Source organism: Xenopus laevis, chromosome 1S (genome assembly GCF_017654675.1).
Source record: "Xenopus laevis strain J_2021 chromosome 1S, Xenopus_laevis_v10.1, whole genome shotgun sequence".
Classification (NCBI taxonomy): Eukaryota; Metazoa; Chordata; class Amphibia; order Anura; family Pipidae; genus Xenopus; species Xenopus laevis.
This window is the reverse complement of record NC_054372.1, coordinates 102,186,539-102,208,279: the sequence shown is the minus strand read 5'-3', so window position 1 is coordinate 102,208,279 and position 21,741 is coordinate 102,186,539. Positions and strand designations below refer to the sequence as shown.

The window sequence follows — 21,741 nt, the reverse complement described above, 5'->3', positions numbered from 1 at the left end:
ACAGCCACTGGGACTGCTGCCTTTTGTTATGTGAATAATGCCAGAAAGCAATTAGGGGTCGTAAGTGAGGGATAGTGTGTATAGTAACCCAAAATGGTGTCGCAAGAATGGGGCTGGAACTGTCAGATAGTTTGGCTGGTGAGACAAAGTAACACTTATTAACAAGGCCATAAAAGTTGTATCCCACACAGTGTTTTTGTTATACAAATCAATTTCTACTTAAAGGAGTTGTTTGAGATAACTGGAATGGACTGGAATTTGAATAGGATAGGGTCTGAATAGAATGCGAGAAGTAATAAAAATACATTTGTAGCCTTACTGAGCATTTGATTTTTGGATGGGATCAGTGACCCCTATTTGAATGCTGGAAAAAGTCAGAAGAAAAAGGCAAATAACTAAAATGCTATAAATAATAAATATCAATTGAAACATTGCTTAGAATTGGCCATTATATAACATACTAAAAGTTAACTTAAAGCTAACCCCCCCTTTAAAGCATGCTCTCCTTGTTTAGAAAAAACTCTTGTATCCCCATGTTTCAGAGATTCCTTGATCATATATATCCGAGTCACTAGCCAAGATGGCACTGTTTTCAACTGCCCACTAGATGCCAGTTCCCTCTAGTCTGCGGAAAACATTATAGATATCACAGCAGCCAATGTGGCAGCTTCCAAAAAGGCACATTCAGGAATCAATAAAATGCACCCTACAAAGTTGAATTGTTTGCCATGAGTTATTGCGGTTTTGCCCACTTTTAATAAATGAGCCTCACTGACATGTTCTGTGACCATGTAAAGGCAAAAGGCTGCAGGCCGACTCATACAGGTCAGGGAACAATGAGCAACTCAAATGTTTTATAATATTAAAGAAATCCCCTGTACTGCAAATGATAAAGATACTATAAGTCTGGGAGTTCTGGGCTTTGCTTTTGGAGAAGGCAATCATGTTCTATGCACAGAGGTCTTCCTGTGTAAAATGACAAGTACAAGAGAAGCCACTCCATCTCTTACATGACACTTATACTGGAGCTCCCCATAGTGACGGGCACCTCGTACCAGTCTCATCCCAGAAACACAGTAGGAATCAGGGGTAGCCAACCAAAGCTTCTGTTGTATGTGGGTAGCCAATCACAGCTCCCCTGCCTTCACACAGGGAAAGATATGCTGCAGTCAACTGACAGGTCAACCTAACTGCTGTTTGCTGTGCAAAGTGCTGGCAGCCTTGGATTCCCCTATTCAGCCATGGAAAGCAGCCAGCAGAAGGTACAGATGTTGGTTGGCTGGCTCAAGTTAGATTTGGGGGAATTATTTATGAAAGCAGTAAGAAATGCACATTTTTAAAGCACATTCCTTTAGAGGTGTATATGTAATGGCATGTTGGTGTACTTGACACTACAGGTCCCCTTTAAAACCAATAGTTTGCACTCAGCTACATGGCAAATACCTACGTAATGAGAGCTATCATGTCAAGTTAAGGGAACTTTAGGCAGTTAGTTAGTCGTACCATTTTCTGTATCTCACAAAACACTTTAATAAAAGAAATAGTGGATACTAACAAACACAAGCTATGGGTTTGCACTGGACATAGGCACCTAACGGTTTTCGCCGGCCCAACCAATCAGAGTGTGTGCTGGCCCAGCCAATCAGAGCGCAGCAGAGGTGACTTAGGAGTAACAGACGCTTAGTACCAACAGTCTTAAGAGACAGTTGGAGAGGAGTGAGAGAGAGAGTGAGAGAGAGAGATAGCGAAAAAGAGAGAGATTGTGAGCATGGAGATTTCAAAAGCGAGGAAGCGAAGACGACAGATCAACGAAGAAGAACAACTTTCCCCTGGGTGCTGCCATGATCCCAAAAGGGTGAGGCACCAGGGTGATCAACGAGGGACGTGCCACCCTTCAGCTGGGGACCCAGCACTTCAAAATGAGCCTTGGAACACCTTAGCTCACATAGGCATTGGCCTAGAGACCTTCAAGGAGTATGGGGAAGACGCCTACATGTACAACAAAAGCCTTGAAGAGAGATTTATGGCTTTGAACTTTCTACAAAGTCAGCCAGAAATCACTTTGGCGTCATGGTATGAGTTCACCAGCCTGCTTGTCTTCATACACAGACGCCTGAAGTTGGACTTTAGGTCTCTGTGCTTGACTGTCAACCTTCTGGAGCGGTTTCTTGCCCGCACTGCTCCCATCAAGACCACCGACCTGAACAGAGTAGGAGCCACTTGCTTCAATATAGCCTACAAGTTAGTGGACAAACGGCAATTCAGCCTATGGAATTGCCTAAAACTCTTTGATGCCACCATTACAAAGAAGGAAATGAACCAACTGGAGCGAATCATCATTTGCAGATTGCTTTTTGAACTGTCAGCACCGACCATCGATGACTTCTTGGAGCATTTCACCCTCCGGAGAGTAGCCAGCCAGAAGCCTGTAGCTGCCCAGCAGACAAAAGAAGCCATTGCCCTGACTGCTGCTAGAGGCATCGCCGCACTGAGCCTGACCCACCATCATGAGTTTTATACTTATGCACCCTCCATGATGGCTCTGTGCTGCCTGAAAGTAGCCATAAAATTCTACCCTTCAGGCAAACCCATCAACGTGGATCCCGCTGAATACCCAGATCACGTAATGGAAGAGTGTGTCGGGAAGATCATCGCTCTGGTATCATCCAGGCAGAGCTTTTTACACATGCTGCTTCCAGCAGTGTTTCCAAGAAGAACAGCAGAGGAGACAGAGACAAGCGCCTCCCAGAAAGAACCCGAAGGTGGTGAGGCAGAAACATCCAGGCAGGAACAGGGTTCTGACCCCTTGGAAATGGCCCAGGGATCTGGCCTTTCCATCTATCATCAAGGGGTAGGTTTGCAAAACATGCACCCATACATTCCCACATATCCATACTACCACCCTCACATGCACCCATACATTCCTACATATCCTTACAACCACCCTTACAGGCACCCATACATTCCTACATATCCATACAACCACCCTTACAGGCACCCATACATTCCTACATATCCATACAACCACCCTTACAGGCACCCATACATTCCTACATATCCATACAACCACCCTTACAGGCACCCATACATTCCTTCATATCCATACAATCACCCTTACAGGCACCCATACATTCTTACATATCCATACAACCACCCTCACAGGCACCCATACATTCCTACATATCCATCCAACCACCCTTACAGGCACCCATACATTCCTACATAATTATACAACCACCCTTACAGTCACCCATACATTCCTACATTTCCAAACTGGTAGCCATACATGCACCACATAGACACACATCCCTTTACTGACATACAGTCATACATGTATTTTGGTAAAGCTGAATAGGGCATTTTGATCCTGGGAGTAATTCCGATTGCCGTTAAGGAGTCAGGAAGGAATTTTTTCCTCTAGTGAGGTTTTTTGCCTTCCTTTGGATCAAACAGCCCTTTGTGGGTTCTGTTGGGACACTTATTACTGAAATACAATAAAGCTGTGACCATCACAGATTCACCTCAGAACAGTTGTCCGTGTCTTTATTTAAGGATTGGGTACTGTTGGATAAAGCTTTTTCCCTGAGTTAAGGCAGAGCTGTGACTGGTGCTTATATCCTACTGTGTTGATTAATAAAAGAAAATAAAAAGGTCAGGACAGGCAGTTGCTCAGAGGTCCCAAACAAAGGAACTCAAGGAAACGAGGGCCACCATTTTATTACATTTATTGCACCGCACAATAACATGCTGCTGATCAGCAGTCTATTGCTGGAAAACCTGTACAGGTATGGGACCTGTTATCCAGAATGCTCTGGACCTGGGGTTTTCGGGATAAGAGATCTTACCATAATAATTCTACTAGAAAATTGTGTAAACTGTAAATAAAACCAATAGGCTGGTTTTGCTTCCAATAAGGATTAATTATATCTTAGTTTGGATCAACTACAAGGTACTGTTTTATTATTACAGAGAAAAAGGAAATTGTTTTTAATAATTAGAATTATTTGATTTAAATGTTAGTCTATGTGAGATAGACATCCAATAATTCGGAGCTTTCTGCATAATGGGTTTCCAGACAACGGATCCTATACCTGTATTCTTATTTGCTGTACCACATCGAACTCTCTTAGCTGATAGATACTCCCCTGCCCATACCCTTAGGTTGTAGCACAACACCCAGCAAGGTTATATGTGTTTTAGGTAAAACCCTGCAAGCTATTCATATTCATATTCCTATTCAGATTCCAGTCTCTTATCCATGCTGCATGGTTGCTAGGGTAATTTGGACCCAAGCAACGAGATTGCTGAAATTGCAGACTGGAGAGCTAAATAACACAAACCTATAAAAAATGAAAACCAATTAAAAAGTTGTTTCGGAATATCACCCTCTACATCACTAAAACTTACTTTAGAGGTGAACAACCCCTATAATGATCTATTGTAAGCAACTTTTCAATTGGTTTTCAATTAATTTTTCACTGGTTTTTGAATCATTAGCCATCTTATTCTGCTTCTTTCAAGCCTGCAACTAAAATACTCCCTGATTGCCAGGGGTCACTGACAGCAGCAGCCAAAAAACAATCTGTGGTTGTCGTTATTGGTACTTTTTATTGCGTATATTACAATTCAGTCCCTGGCCCTGTATGGGGAGTGGACACACAAATGTAAGTAAGAAACCCCAGCACCCCAACAATAACTAAATAGACAGCACAATAAAGCATAGAACTATAGCAGGAACATCACCAGGCTCACCTTGTTGGGTCGATTATTCTCTGCAAGAACCGGCTTCCCCAGTTTTGGGAATTTGGAAGTCACTGGCCGAGATGGGTGAAGGGACGGCATCATGGTGAAGGATACGGCTGGAACAAGCAATGACATGGAGATGAAATAAAATTACAGTAATGTCAAGGTGGGGGAAGCAATACTGTATAAAGGCAACACTGCGCCACCTGTCACTCTTTAGCTGTTCAAAAAAGGAACTTGAAACATTCGCCCTTCCATATTTATCAATGCTTCTTCAACGATTGCTGAAGGCGGCCAGATGGCCATCACTGATATAATGTTAGGGTTAATGGTACACATTGCATTGGAGAGAACACCAGTCGGTCCTTATAGCCCCATGGCCAGTAGTACTGAGACACAAGTGTGGCTTCTGACACGAAACTGTGCACGATGCAAAAATCTGCACAAAAGCCAGTATTATTTTATATTTTAGCACAAACATTTTAAAAAGACAAAACTTTAATAAATTCAGCTCTTGATAAACCTTGTTTTCTCTCTAGAAAGTTAAGACCTTTAAAGGAGAATTCAGCCCTAAAGTTAAAAAAAGCTACTCTACATAGGCCCCCGCTCCCTCCTCCCCCCAGTGTTACCCAGGGCAAATGGCTCTAACGTTTTCATAACCCCTCGGTGCAGATTCAGGCATCAGAGTTCATGGGCGCCATCTTCAGCCGATTCGGCAATTTTAGAATGAGACCCAGGCAAATGCCCCTAACATTTTACTTAACCCTCTATTTCAGGAAATCGTTTCTTTTTTGGTGCGACAAATCTCCCCGAACTGCCTTCTAGAATCTAAATCGTCGTCAGGATGGCACTCGCACGCTTTGTTTTCAGAAGTCGCCCAAAGTTGCCTTACGAGGAAACTTCGGAAAGTCAAAGCGATCCAACTGATTTACATTTTAGCTAGTGGGAAGGCAGTTTGGGGAGATTAGTCGCCCGAAGAAGAAGCGATTTGTCGATGGGCGACTAATCTCCTGAAATAGCAGTGTGTGCCCTGGCCCTTAACAGTTAATGCATCGGTGACCCCCCTCACTGAGCTGCTTTAGAAAAATGAAACTTTACACTTCAATTTTAGAATAACAGTCACAAATGGAAAATAGAAGGTAATTGGAAAAGGTCTTTATTTTTGGTGAACTATCTGAAACCAACTGAAATGAAAAAAGTGTGAAGGCCACCAACCAATTTAAATAGAAAACACCTAGCAGTGACATTAGCGGCACTTTCAGATCAAAGATGAGTGCACGTTCTTCCCCAAATATATAATAACCTTACATGGACTCTCCAACTTCCAAATGCAATTACTGTATTATTTACACACATATAATAAAATGCAGGTAAATAATAGGTAGTTAACAAACAAGTAAACTTGCTGCATGACTACAAAAACCTGTAGAATGCAAATATATTTATAGACTATAGGGACAGAATAAAAATGTAATCGCTGGTATTGTACAGCACATAACCTTTGGTTCAAAAGCTGATACTTTATTGTGATTTCCACTCCCATTATAACATGCTTTGTGGTTAGATTCTACTCCAGACCCTTAGGGCTTTTTGCTTTATATTTTAAACGAGTGAATAAGCTGCTCGGTATGCAGTCTTTCCTCAGCTTTGCTTGATTTTTTTTTTCCTCTGCCTTTTGCTGCGGCATTTGCTGCTTTGAAAGCTGCAGTAATGTCCCGTCACCTCAAGGGGTAGTGCGCACACGACATGATATTTTTGTCAGTGTTTTTTTCCCCCCTCTCCGCCATGTTTGTCCTCCTTGTGAGTAACTTGGCGTTCGCTCTCAGCAGTTTCCCACACGTTTCCTATATATGCAGAGAGAGTGTTCAGATTTCTATTAAGGACACCTCTGGCTGCTCTTTTTGCAAGCACAGAACTCAAACGCCCTCTCCCTCCCCTCCAAACTTTTTTTTTTATATCATTTTTGAGTTTGATCATCTGAGAAAGAAGAGCAAGTATAACGGAAGAGGAAGGTTGGAAACATACCTAGAAATAGATCGGGGTGGGGGGTGGACGGCACGACTAGAACAGAAATAATTCCAGCAAGATGGACATGAAAAAAGAATTCACCTGGAGCTGAGGAACAGGACGCCCTCTGATTGTGAGCTCATCTCTTTCCCATCAACATATTCTTTTGCTAATCCTTGTGCTCCACGGAGTCGGTGTCTGTGGGTTGTGCTGGGAGCTAGATGGGGGAGTGGATGAATATGGGCAGCCAGGGTGATATTAGCACATTATTTATGTTCTCTTGTTAGCTATATACTCTGCTTTTAGTTGTGTTCATTGTAACAGACATGTGGGCTGTCAATATTGTGCTTGGGAGACAGATCTCTATTGATAACAATGATATTGCTAGAAAAAAAACCCTGGAGTAAATGTGCTGTTTATGCTGATGAAGTGTAGGAGGGGATCTGCTGTATTGCATCGGATAGAATGGGGGACTCCTTTCCAAACAAGGACAAATAGAGAAAAAACTTAACATTTTTTATTGGTAGTCTTGTTAGTTTATAGAGTTTTTTCCCCCCCCCACACTGCCGCTGTACACCCTTCCTCTACGCTTGAGTTTTCCCAGCAACCATGTTTTGAATAAAAAAAAAAAATCACACTTCGTTTTGTATCTTTAAACAGCTACTGAATGAAGGGAGGCTGTGAAAAAGCCAAAGTTTTGGTATTGGGAGACCCACTGCACATAGGGCTTCCACCTTTTCTTATTTTCTTCCTATATATTTATATGTTTTCCCTATTAAAGGGTAGGGTTGCCACCTTTTCTGGAAAAAAATACCGGCCTTCTTATATATTTATCTTTTTTCCCTATTAATAACATTGGGATCAGCCATCATTTTTACCGGCCAGGCCGGTAAAATACCGGCCAGGTGGCAACCCTACTTCCTATATATTTATCTTTTTTCCCTATTAATAACATTGGGATCAGCCCTCGTTTTTACCAGCCAGGCCAGTAAAATACCGCCCAGGTGGCAACCCTACTTCCTATATATTTATCTTTTTTCCTATTAATAACATTGGGATCAGCCCTCGTTTTTACCAGCCAGGCCAGTAAAATACCGGCCAGGTGGCAACCCTATTAAAGGGGATGTTCACCTTTGAGCTAACTTTTAGCATGACGTGGGGAGTAATGGTCTGAGACAATCTGCAATTGGTTTTCATTTTTTATTATTTGTGGTTTTTGAGTTATTTCGCTTTTTTATTCAGGAGCTCTCCAGTTTGCAAATTAAGCAATCTGGTTGCTAGGGTCCAAATTACTAGGGATGCACCGAATCCAAGATTCGGTTTGGGATTCGGCCAGGATTTGGCCTTTTTCAGCAGGATTTGGATTCGGCCGAATCCTTCTGCCCCGGCCGAACCGAATCCTAATTTGCACATGCAAATTAGGGACGGGGAGGGAAATCGCATGACTTTTTGCCACAAAACAAGGAAGTAAAAATGTTTTCCCTTTCTCGCCCCTAATTTACTTATGCAAATTAGGATTTGGTTCGGTATTCGCCGAATCTTTAGAGAAGGATTCGGGGGTTAGGCCGAATCCAAAATAGTGGATTCGGTGCATCCCTACAAATTACCATAGCAACCATGCATTGATTTGACTAAGAGACTGGAATAGGAGAGGCCTTGAATAGAAAGAGGAGTAAAAAAAATGTAGCAATAACAATACATTTGTAGCCTTACAGAGCATTGGCTTTTTAGATGGGGTCAGCGATGCCCATTTGAAAGCTTGGAAGAGTCAGAAGAAAAAGGCAAATAATTACCGTATAAAAACTATAAAAAATAGATAATGAAAAGTAAAAGTTGCTTAGAATTGGCCATTCACCCCTTTAATAACATGTAAAGACTTGTGAATGGTAAGGTACACTTATCAACAGGGGGCCAGGTGCTCAAGACCCAGACTTTCAGCTCTTGGAGGCAACATAAGACATTCGAATTGCAGTGGTAGGCTGGGCACAAAAACTGGACTTCACTCCAAAAATAGATGCAAATAAAAAAAAGTTTTATTGTACAGAAAGTATCATCTCAGAGGGTGGCCTTACGCGTTTCGTGCCTTCTGGGCACTTAGTCATAGGCTAGTCATAAGCCTATGGAACCTTTTCTCCTGTGCATGTGGGCAGCAGCCTGGCTGACTTGACGCTTATTCTGTGTATATGGAGATTAGCAAACTGCTGTGAGTGGGGACGTAGGATAAGATGACCTACATTGCAAGGCACACTTTCACCTACTACAAAAGGGGGGGGCACATGTAATAAATTACTTATGAAGTTCGCTGGCAGTTGCTGTAGGACTCAAGTGTAAATAGTGCAATATATATGATCTCCCTCATGTAGATACATACACAAAGCTTGGTCATACTATGTAGCGTTGCATAGAACTGATTTGGTTTGGACAAGTTGATGTGCTAGGCTGTGGGGTTCCTTTACAAATGGCAGGGAACCTTCCAGTCAAAGGTTATTGCGGGTGTGTTTAATGTATGGTGCCAAGAAGATGCTTCTGCCACTCAAAAGCAAGTCTGTGGGCTGAACTACCACTCTCAGAACCCTTTGTGCCAGGGCCTTTAATTTAACAAGACTCCTTAGCCTAGAGACAGTGCGGTTTTACTTGTGTAGGATGAATGCTAAGAATGACTTATGGCTCCGCTGTGGCAGTGCTTGTATCTTGTGTGTGAGCTGTCATTCTCAGTTCGTAATGGTGTTTATACGTGTGCCAGTGCCTTTAGCGGGTGCATAGAACACACAGGAGACAACGCTATCGGGATTCTAATGTAATAAGTTAAATCTAGTGTGGGGGGGGGGTTTTCCGCGTCGACGTACCACCCTTCTTTCTCAAATGGGAAATAAGCTGAAAAGATGGGAGGGGGGTATAGCGGCCCGCTGTCCTACATTTACACACGCGCCAATAGTAACATTTGTATACACTAATTTATATTGAGGAGGTTTAAGGAAATAAAATGGGCTGTTGTGTCTCAGTTTGATGCAAGAATGTGTTCTTCGGTTTCAGTCTGCTTTCTAGTCCTCTCCCACCCCTCTGGTGCCGCGCAATGTCAGAGGAGGAGATATCACCATGTTGTCCTCTTGCCTTTCCTCTTCACTTTCTCCATGTTGAATGCATCTTGTTTATCTGGACTTCTCCCTTCTCCTGTGGTGGGTTCTGCCTCTAGTTCTTCAGTGTTAAAATCTGAGGCCGGCTTGGTGTTGGGGTATTGAGTAGTCGTTGCCAGGCTCGTTTTCTCCTCAGCATTGTAGTGTTTCTGCTCTCCTGGTATACTGTCACCCTCCCACCCCCCCCCCCTGTATACAGGAGCTGTCTTTGTCTGCTGCCTGTTTGTACAGGACTGTACTGGGCTCCTCTTTCCAAAAGTTGTCAGTGACAACTTTTTGTCACTGAAAATCTCTTATACAGTTACCTGGTATGATTATTACATTATATTAGCAAGCACCCATAAGTTAATATAAAACTATAAACTGTATTCTATTTATTGTACATTAGAGTGCCCTCCATTTGAGAATATTTTTTATATGATTATTACATTACCCATTTACATTGCAACATTCCCTCCCCATACTTTTCCAAACTTAATTTTTTCCTATATAATCTTTTTTTTTTCTAGACCCATTTGCTTACATGTGGTGATATAACGTGAGTCTTAAAAAAAAAAAAAAAAATTGAAAATGTACACACATTTATATATATATATTTACAACATTAGGGGAAATTACTCTCCCAGCGACAAATATTCTCTTCTTCGGGCAACTAATCTCCCCAAATGCCTTCCTGCTGCATGAATTTGAATCGCCAGCAGGATGGCATATGTATCGATTCGAAGTTGACTTGCGATTTCTGAAGCGATTTATGTGCTGTCCCATCGGCGATTCGGATTTTTGCCGGGGGGAAGGCATTTCAGGGAGGTAATTCGCCCAAAGAAGATAAAATTTGTTGCTGGGCAACTAATCCCCCCCAAATCTTCGTTTTTGCCACCAGCCTTTTATGTTATGCAGAGTTGAAGTCCTGTGGTACATATATCTCCACAACTATCCAAAAGGACCATTTGTCTAAAGCAGATGAGCATTTTTGAGTGGTGGGCCTCCGCTCAGACACAGTGCATCATATTAAAGGAACAGTAACAGCAAAAATTAAAGCATTTTAAAGTAATTCAAATATAATGTACTGTTTCCCTGCTATGGTAAAAGTTCTGTGTTTGCTTAAAGGAGAACTAAACCTCCTCCATAAGTTTCCAGGCATTGCCCCCCTCTCCCTCCCCACAATGCTTTAGTGTTAAAAAAAAAAACCCTTTTAAAAATTCCAACCCTTAAATGCAGAGAAGCACAGCAGAGCTCCCGGTCGACATCTTCCGGATATTTGTGCAGTCTTTGGGTCTATTCACGGTCAAAAAGTCTGCCGTCACAGATGGGCCAAGTCAGGAATCAGTTTGAACTGCATTGAAACCCGAAGACTAAATGAAGATCCGAAAGATGGCAACTGGGAGCTCCCCTGCTCTTCTCTGCATTTAAGGGTGAGAGTTTTTTAAACTTTGTAATGGAATACAAGAGAATTCTGCAGTGTTCTCTGCTATGCAACCTGTGCCTTGAATGGCTGCCCCCATGGCTACACAGCAGCTTATTTATAAAAAAAATATAGTAGTCTTTGTGAAGCAAACACGCCAGTTTTACCAGTGCAGGGCAAGCCAACATTAAACTTTAATTGATTTAAAACACTTTAATTTTTTGGTGTTACTGTTCCTTTAACTAGGGATGTAGCGAACGTCGGAAAAAAAGTTCGCAAACATATTCGCGAACTTGCGTCAAAAATGCGAACGGTTCGCGAACGTCGCGAACCCCATAGACTTCAATGGGAAGGCGAATTTTAAAAGCTAGAAAAGACATTTCTGGCCAGAAAAATGATTTTAAAGTTGTTTAAAGGGTGCAACGACCTGGACAGTGCCATGCCAGAGGGGGATCAAGGGCAAAAATGTTTCTAAAAAATCCATTGTTGACACAGCGCTGCGTTTTGTGCTGTAAAGGGCAGAAATCACACTACATTTCTAAACCTGTGTAATAAAATGCTTTAAAACGTCCGGCGTCTACATGCCAATCAAGTCGTGTAAAGGTTACAGCCTGTTCACACGCAAAGACGAAACGCGGTGCTTACTGCAACCCAAAATGCAGAGAAGCACAGCAGAGCTCCCGGTCGACATCTTCCGGATATTTGTGCAGTCTTTGGGTCTATTCACCGTCAAAAAGTCTGCCGTCACAGATGGGCCAAGTCAGGAATCAGTTTGAACTGCATTGAAACCTGAAGACTAAATGAAGATCCGAAAGATGGCAACTGGGAGCTCCCCTGCTCTTCTCTGCATTTAAGGGTGAGAGTTTTTTAAACTTTGTAATGGAATACAAGAGAATTCTGCAGTGTTCTCTGCTATGCAACCTGTGCCTTGAATGGCTGCCCCCATGGCTACACAGCAGCTTATTTATAAAAAAAATATAGTAGTCTTTGTGAAGCAAACACGCCAGTTTTACCTGCCTGTTCACACGCAAAGACGAAACGCGGTGCTTACTGCAACGCAAAAAGACGCAAAGAGCTTTAATGAATGATACCGTCAAGTGAGCAAATAATAGTTTTTAATTACTAGTTGCTTGTCACCTCCAGGATGTTCGTCCTGTTGGTGGCAATATTTCTGTAGTGGTGTGTTTAGCAGTCACCGTGCTTGTGCGCACGTGCACGGTCAGGCAGAGGTAATTCAATGTACAGTGAAGCGAACCAAAAAACACTGATTCTGCAGTGTGGGCCCAGTTTTGGTCTACTTTATTGATCACCTGCGGTGACCATAAAAGATGCGATTTTGCCACTGTTGCAGAACCCTGAAAAATTAGGCATGTGTACTTTCCTGAAAAATTATGTTTTTTTGTCGCAGCCACTGAACCAGAAGTCCAGAAACAATATGCCATATAAATGCTGAAAATATTAATTTTTTTTTGTGGCAGCCACTGCAGCACAGAGGCCAGAAAAAATATGCCATATAAATGCAAACAATATTAATTTTTTTTTTGTCGCAGCCACTGCAGCACAGAGGCCAGGAAAAATATGCCATATAAATGCTAACAATATAATTTTTTTTTGTCGCAGACACTGAAGCACAGAGGCCAGAAAAAAATATGCCATATAAATGCTGAAAATATTCTGTTTTTTTTTGGCCGCAGCCACTGCAGCACAGAGGCCAGAAAAAATATGCCATATAAATGCAAACAATATAAATTTTTTTTGTCGCAGCCACTGCAGCACAGAGGCCAGGAAAAATATGCCATATAAATGCTAACAATATAAATTTTTTTGGTCGCAGCCACTGAAGCACAGAGGCCAGGAAAAATATGCCATATAAATGCTGAAAATATTCTGTTTTTTTGGTCGCAGCCACTGAAGCACAGAGGCCAGAAAAAATATGCCATATAAATGCTGAAAATATTCTGTTTTTTTTAGTCGCAGCCACTGAAGCACAGAGGCCAGAAAAAATATGCCATATAAATGCTGAAAATATTCATTTTTTTGTCACAGCCACTGAAGCACAGAGGCCAGAAAAAATATGCCATATAAATGCTGAAAATATTCATTTATTTTTGTCGCAGCCACTGAAGCACAGAGGCAAGAAAAAATATGCCATATAAATGCAAACAATATAAATTTTTTTTTGTCGCAGCCACTGAAGCACAGAGGCCAGGAAAAATATGCCATATAAATGCTAACAATATAAATTTTTTTGGTCGCAGCCACTGAAGCACAGAGGCCAGGAAAAATATGCCATATAAATGCTGAAAATATTCTGTTTTTTTGGTCGCAGCCACTGAAGCACAGAGGCCAGAAAAAATATGCCATATAAATGCTGAAAATATTCTGTTTTTTTTTGGCCGCAGCCACTGCAGCACAGAGGCCAGAAAAAATATGCCATATAAATGCAAACAATATAAAAAAAATTTTGTCGCAGCCACTGCAGCACAGAGGCCAGGAAAAATATGCCATATAAATGCTAACAATATAAATTTTTTTGGTCGCAGCCACTGAAGCACAGAGGCCAGGAAAAATATGCCATATAAATGCTGAAAATATTCTGTTTTTTTGGTCGCAGCCACTGAAGCACAGAGGCCAGAAAAAATATGCCATATAAATGCTGAAAATATTCTGTTTTTTTAGTCGCAGCCACTGAAGCACAGAGGCCAGAAAAAATATGCCATATAAATGCTGAAAATATTCATTTTTTTGTCACAGCCACTGAAGCACAGAGGCCAGAAAAAATATGCCATATAAATGCTGAAAATATTCATTTATTTTTGTCGCAGCCACTGAAGCACAGAGGCCAGAAAAAATATGCCATATAAATGCTGAAAATATTCAATTTTTTGGTCGCAGCCACTGAAGCACAGAGGCCAGGAAAAATATGCCATATAAATGCTGAAAATATTCTGTTTTTTTAGTCGCAGCCACTGAAGCACAGAGGCCAGAAAAAATATGCCATATAAATGCTGAAAATATTCAATTTTTTTGGTCGCAGCCACTGAAGCACAGAGGCCAGGAAAAATATGCCATATAAATGCTGAAAATATTCTGTTTTTTTAGTCGCAGCCACTGAAGCACAGAGGCCAGAAAAAATATGCCATATAAATGCTGAAAATATTCAATTTTTTTGTTCGCAGCCACTGAAGCACAGAGGCCAGGAAAAATATGCCATATAAATGCTGAAAATATTCTGTTTTTTTTGGTCGCAGCCACTGAAGCACAGAGGCCAGAAAAACTCAGGATTTACCTGGATTCAAATTAAACCAGTAGGGTTTGCACCCTAGTTTGTAACGGTGGTGGAGGGAGGAGGACGCTAAAGGACAGCTGTATGTGGAGTCATGAGGCGTGCAGAGAAGGACAGCTGCATGGGGAGTCAGAATCAGAAACTCAGAACAAGTCTTCCGGCGTGCAGTAACCCTCCGAGATCCACCCCTCATTCATTTTAATAAAGGTCAGGTAATCCACACTTTTGTGACCTAGGCGAGTTCTCTTCTCAGTTACAATCCCTCCTGCTGCACTGAAGGTCCTTTCTGAGAGGACACTTGAGGCGGGGCAAGACAAGAGGTTCATGGCAAATTGTGACAGCTCTGGCCACAGATCAAGCCTGCGCACCCAGTAGTCCAGGGGTTCATCGCTCCTCAGAGTGTCGATATCTGCAGTTAATGCCAGGTAGTCCGCTACCTGCCGGTCGAGGCGTTCTTTGAGGGTGGATCCAGAAGGGTTCTGCCGCTGCCTTGGGCTGAAAAACATTTGCATGTCTGACGTTACAGAGTGGCCAAAGTGCTTTGTCCTTGCAGGTGCGCTCGTGGCAGGATTACTGGCACCTCTGCCCCTGGAATGTTGATGAGTTCCTGAAGTGACATCACCCTTAAAAGCATTGTACAACATGTTTTGCAGGCTGGTTTGTAAATGCAGCATCCTTTCAGACTTGTGGTATGTTGGTAACATTTCTGCCACTTTATGCTTGTACCGAGGGTCTAGTAGAGTCGCGACCCAGTACAGGTCCTTCTCCTTAAGCCTCTTGATACGGGGGTCCTTCAACAGGCATGACAGCATGAAAGACCCCATTCTCACAAGGTTGGATGCAGAGGTATCCATCTCCGCTTCCTCGTTATCAAGGACTGCATCATCCACGGTCTCCTCCCCCCAGCCACGTACAAGACCAGGGGTCCCCAAAAGGTCACCACTAGCCCCCTGGGAAGCCTGCTCCTGTTGGTCCTCCTCCTCCACAAAGCCACCTTCCTCCTCTGACTCCACTTCTGACACCTCTCCCTGCGTTGCAGCAGGTGCCTGGGTTCGTTCTGGTGATTCCGACCAGAAATCGTGCGCTTCCTGCTCCTCGTCACGCTGGTCTACAGCCTCATCTGTCACTCGTCGCACGGCATGCTCCAGGAAGAAAGCAAAGGGTATTAGGTCGCTGATGGTGCCTTCGGTGCGACTGACCATATTTGTAACCTCTTCAAAAGGGCGCATGAGCCTGCAGGCATCGCGCATAAGCACCCAGTAACGGGGGAAAAAAATCCCCAGCTCTGCAGATCCAGTCCTACCACCCAGTTCAAACAGGTATTCGTTGACGGCTCTTTGTTGTTGCAGCAGACGTTCCAACATGAGGAGCGTTGAATTCCAGCGAGTCTGGCTGTCGCAAATCAAACGCCTGACTGGCATGTTGTACCGCTGCTGAATGTCAGCAAGGCGTGCCATGGCTGTATAGGAACGTCTGAAATGGGCCGACACCTTCCTGGACTGCCTGAGAACGTCCTGGAATCCTGGGTACTTTGAGACAAAACGTTGTACTATTAAATTCAGAACATGTGCCATGCAGGGCACATGTGTTAAATTGCCCAGTCTCAGTGCTGCCAACAGATTGCTTCCATTGTCACACACCACTTTTCCGATCTTCAGTTGGTGTGGGGTCAGCCACCGATCGGCCTGTGACTGCAGAGATGACAGGAGTACAGATCCGGTATGGTTTTTGCTTTCCAGGCACGTCATCCCCAAGACAGCATGACAACGGCGTACCTGGCACGTCGAATAGCCTAGGGGGAGCTGGGGGTGCACAGGTGTGGAGGAGGAGGACCCAGCAGCAGAGGACGAAGAAGAGGAAGAAGACGAGGTAGAGAGCGAAGGAGGAGTAGAGGTGGTGGCAGAACCGCGTGCAATCCGTGGCGGTGACACCAACTCCACTGTCGTTGTTGAGCCACACATTTCCTGCTTCCCAGCCATGACCAAGTTCACCCAGTGGGCAGTGTAGGTGACATACCTGCCCTGACCATGCTTGGAGGACCATGCGTCAGTAGTCATATGGACCTTTGGCCCAACACTAAGTGACAGAGATGCGGTGACTTGGCTCTGCACATGGTGGTACAGGTGTGGTATTCCCTTTTTTGAAAAAAAATTGCGGCTGGGTACCTTCCACTGCGGTGTCCCAATTGCTACAAATTTGCGGAAGGCCTCAGAGTCCACCAGCTGGTATGGTAAAAGCTGGCGGGCTAAGAGTGCAGACAAGCCAGCGGTCAGACGCCGGGCAAGGGGGTGACTCGCAGACATTGGCTTCTTACGCTCAAACATGGCCCTCACAGAAACTTGGCTGGGGGCAGATGACTGGGAATGGGAACTGGTGGTCAAGGTGGAAGGCGGAGTGGAGGGTGGTTCAGACGGGTCAAGGACAGCAGAGGTAGAGCAGTAAGATGCTGGACCAGAAGGAGGGTGGCTTTTAGTTTGCCTGTTGCCTTTGAGGTGTTGCTCCCAAAGTGCTTTGTGCTTGCCGTTCATGTGCCTTCGCATAGAAGTTGTACCTATGTGGCTGTTGGGCTTCCCAAGACTCAGTTTCTGACTGCACTCATTGCAAATTACAACGCTTTTGTCAGAGGCACACACATTAAAAAAATCCCACACTGCTGACCTTTTTGAAGCTGGCAATCTGGCGGTAACAGTAGAAGTTGGCGGCGTTGGCGGCAATGGCGGGTGCGTTGGCCGGCTGACCACAGGTGCCGATACATGTTGTTGCCCTACTGTTCCCTGCGAGCTGTCCTCCCTGCTTCTTCTAAGTCTTATTCTCCTCCTGCCTCTCTGACTCTCCGTCTCTCCATCTGAACTATCCTCCTCTTGCTCTCTTCTACTGGGCACCCACAAAACATCAATCTCCTCATCATCATTCTCCTCAGATGCATCAATTTCTTCTAACAGCTCACAGAAGGAAGCAGCAGCGGGGACCTCCTCGTCATCAATCATTATGTCCATCTCTGTTGTGTTCTCTGCCAGAATTAAATCTGGTGTAACGTCCTCATCTCCTTCATCTTCTTCTGCCAATAATGGTTGCGCATCACTCAGTTCAAGAAACTCATGTGAAAATAACTCCTCTGACTCCAGTGAAGAAGGGGCGCCGGTGGTGGAGGAAGTGTTACGTGGGGTGCCCATAGCAGTGGAGGATGAGGATGTTGTGGTAAAGTTAGAAACGGTAGAGGATGGGGTGTGCTGTGTAAGCCAGTCAACTACCTCTTCAGCATTTTGGGAGTTCAGGGTCATTGCCTTTTTAAAACTGGGCAATTTCCTAGGGCCACAGGATAGCATAGCAGCACGGCCCCTAGTGCCTCTGCGTGGCGGCCTGCCTTTGCCTGGCATTATTTTTAAAACAAAAACAACAACAACTCAGGTGGTGTTTCTGGAGACGGTATTATTATTGATATTTAGACAGAATGTGAAAAAGCTCACACAGCTAAGTGGCAGTGGTTTGAAAATGAAGAACACACTGGGCAAATAATGCCTACAAGGTCAACGTATACACTACAGCAGTGGTGGATACGGAATATATTATTGCTGCTTGAAAAACGTCACTCAGGTGGTGTTTCTGGAGACGGTATTATTATTGATATTTAGACAGAATGTGAACAAGCTCACACAGCTAGATGGCAGTGGTTTGAAAATGAAGAACACACTGGGCAAATAATGCCTACAAGGTCAACGTATACACTACAGCAGTGGTGGATACGGAATATATTATTGCTGCTTGAAAAACGTCACTCAGGTGGTGTTTCTGGAGACGGTATTATTATTGATATTTAGACAGAATGTGAAAAAGCTCACACAGCTAAGTGGCAGTGGTTTGAAAATGAAGAACACACTGGGCAAATAATGCCTGCAAGGTCAACGTATACACTACAGCAGTGGTCGATACGGAATATATTATTGCTGCTTGAAAAACGTCACTCAGGTGGTGTTTCTGGAGACGGTATTATTATTGATATTTAGACAGAATGTGAAAAAGCTCACACAGCTAGATGGCCACTGGGCAAATAATGCCTGCAAGTGCACTACTATTGGTGCACTACTATGAAGAACAGCAAACAGCACTGGACACCTTAAAGAACAGTAAGATAAGTAAAATAAAAAAAAAATTATATGTATATTAAAAAAAAAAAATATTCTCGGGTTGGTGCTGCTGAACTACTAGGAGCAGCACAGTAGCACACCAGTCCCACTCCCCAACACTGCTAGACTAATAGCACTTGGCTGTTAAAGTAGCAAAGTAAAACAACAAAAAAGAAAATAAAAGCAGTCCTTACAAGGACTATTGGGTTATTACAGCAGTCAGCAGATGAGATCAGAAGAGATCAGTGCCCACAGCAGGCAGCTACATACAGAGCACTGCAGTAGAAGGTAGATTACTAGCCAGCAAAGCTACCCTAAAATGTCCCTCAAATCCCTGCAGACTTCTGTCCCTCCAATACAGAGCAGTATCAAGTAGATTACTAGCCAGCAAACTTACTATCAACTGTCCCTCAAAGAAATCAGTGAAATCAGTAACAGCTCTCTCCCTACACTAGCTCTTGCAAGCACACACAGGCAGAATGAAAAAACGCTGCAGGGCTTCAGTTTATATATGGAAGGGGAGTGGTCCAGGGGGTGTGGGGGTGGTCCAGGAGGGAGAGCTTCCTGATTGGCTGCCATGTATCTGCTGGTCTGGGGTGAGAGGTCAAAAAAAAGCGCCAGGTAAGGCGAACCCAAAATGGCGAACGTCGCGCGACGTTCGCGAACATTCGGCGAGCGCGAACAGCCGATGTTCGCGCGAACGAGTTCGCCGGCGAACAGTCCGCGACATCCCTAATCCTTAAAAACGGTGCTGTAGTGATGTAACCAGTTATAATCGGTTCTCATGAATGTAATTTCTGTCATGTGACTCACTAAAACTTGTGTATTATAATAAAAATGTACAGCATGTTGTAAAATATGAGGATATTAGAAGTCACTTTAGAGTTCAAAACCTGTATAAAAGCACTAGGACTTCGGAGGTAAATTATTCATTATATATTGTGCATAAATGGATGTTGCTACAGAAAATGCAAGTTCAGTCATACAATATAACTCCCTGTGCAGAATAACCTTTCAAAATGTATTACTTATCTTTTTATGGGAAAATAAAGTAAACACAATCCATACTTTGAGCCCTGATGTTCTCTGTAGACTCTATGGGCAAACCCACTAACCTCCGAAAATTTGCCAGTGACGGCTTCGCTCACAGTGCAACACTTCGCCAGGTGTAGATTTGCCAGGACAACACTACACAGTGCTATGCAATATGTTGGCGCTATATAAATACACGTTAATAATAATAATTCACTAAAATCCGAAGTTGTGTCCAGGGCTGGTGAAGTTGCGCTAGCGTTACTGCGCCAAGCAAAGCGAAGTTGCACTAGCGTTGCCTAATTTGCATATGGCGGGAAGTTAAAGTTAAATGGACGTATATGTTGCAGCAAATACATTACACTACACAAGCCTGGGAAACCTTAATAAAAGAAAATAGAGTTGTTATATTGCCCTACACATGAGCCCAGTGTATAGTTTAGGTGCCATATGTTAGGAAATGTAGGGGGGAAGCTGGTTACTCCAAAAAAAAATTACGCTCTTTTGCAGCCTATCACCCTGAAAAAAGGAAAAGACGCTAGCGTTTTTTGGGACTATTTTTTTTAGGATCTCCTATATACTCTATTGCACTTCGCCTGGTCTGAGGTGGCGAAGGCAAGTCTGGCGCAAGAGGTAACGTTCAGTAAAATCCGCATCTTAGTGAATTTGCGTAATTACGTCCATTTGCCAAAACGCAAATCAGTGGCGTAACTAGATATTACTGGGCCCCACAGCAAATTATTTTTCAGGCCCCCAAAATTTTTAGCAGTTGACTTGTTTTACCAATATTTATTGAAACTGTATATGAATTAGGGCCTCGTGGGGCCCCTATACCTCCTGGGCCCCCCTGCAGGCGCAGGGTCTGCTTCCTCTATAGTTACGCCCCTGGCGCAAATTCTCCTGGTGTTAGAGAGCGAAGTACATACTTTTTAAATATTGGATAACTATAAAAAAGAATTAAAAAGTAATAGTGTAATAAATGGTAGTATCCTCTTAAAGTACAGCTATACCCCTGAACAATGTAGGTCTCTAAAAATGTGTTGCATAAAACGGCTAGTTTTCTCCCCTTTAAAAGTCAGACCAGAAAAAATCAGACTTTAATAAATAACCCCCTTAGAATCAATCAATCCACTGACCTACAGATGTGTTTATCAATTTTATAACTTTTATGTTACAGTTTCCCAATTTAACCTGACAATTTACCCCCAAACCCACTGGAAAGAATCTTTCTCTAGCGCTTCCTCTCTTTTCCTCTTCAGGAGGGTCCGGTCTCTCAAACGCCGTGTTGTAATCTCTAGAAAATTAACATATTTTTAAAATAAATACTGTGAAACAAAATGTCAGCCAGTACAGAAAACTGTGAATATGTACTGTATCAAATAGGTGTTTATACTTTCATACTTATAATATACAATAGCTACAAATTTTCTGTAAAATATATCTTTATAATATAACACACAAGTTTCAGTGAGTCATGTGAATAAAAGCAATTGCCCTTCAGCCCTGTGCATTTATATGGTCTAGGAACTCCTCAATAATCTATCCTTATATTTTACAATAGGGGATTACATTATCATTTATCTGTTATTTATATATCAATGACATATACACTATGTATGTATATATATATATATATATATATATATATATATATATATATATATACACATACAAAGCCATGATTGCGAATGAATAAATAAATATATATATATATATATATATATATATATATATATATATATACATGCAGTGCTTTACAGAGATTGCCATTCACATCAGCCCCTGCCACAGTGAAGCTTACAGTCTAACGCAGATTAATCAGAATGCTGACTTGTTCAATATGAGTTCTATGAATAAGACTGGTTTTTGCCTATTGTTTGATAAAAATTTGATGAGTTTTGTCATTTCCTGAACAGGAAAAGTGAACCTACTTCCTGTGTGGTCCATGCAAGGTAAGTAATTAGATAAGCGGTGGACAGATAATCCCCCTGCACAATGTACTTCTGCAAACAA

General features: G+C 42.8%; 1 protein-coding gene across 1 annotated transcript; it reads left to right on the top strand.

Moving 5' to 3' along the window:
• Positions 1 to 414: 414 nt before the first annotated feature.
• Positions 415 to 3,591, top strand: LOC121398923 (cyclin-O protein B-like). The gene is made up of 2 exons (XM_041578508.1): positions 415 to 3,018; positions 3,516 to 3,591. Exons 1-2 carry the CDS (start codon positions 1,769 to 1,771, stop codon positions 3,589 to 3,591), a joined length of 1,326 nt encoding a protein of 441 aa, XP_041434442.1. The 5' UTR covers positions 415 to 1,768.
• The last annotated feature ends 18,150 nt before the right edge of the window (positions 3,592 to 21,741 follow it).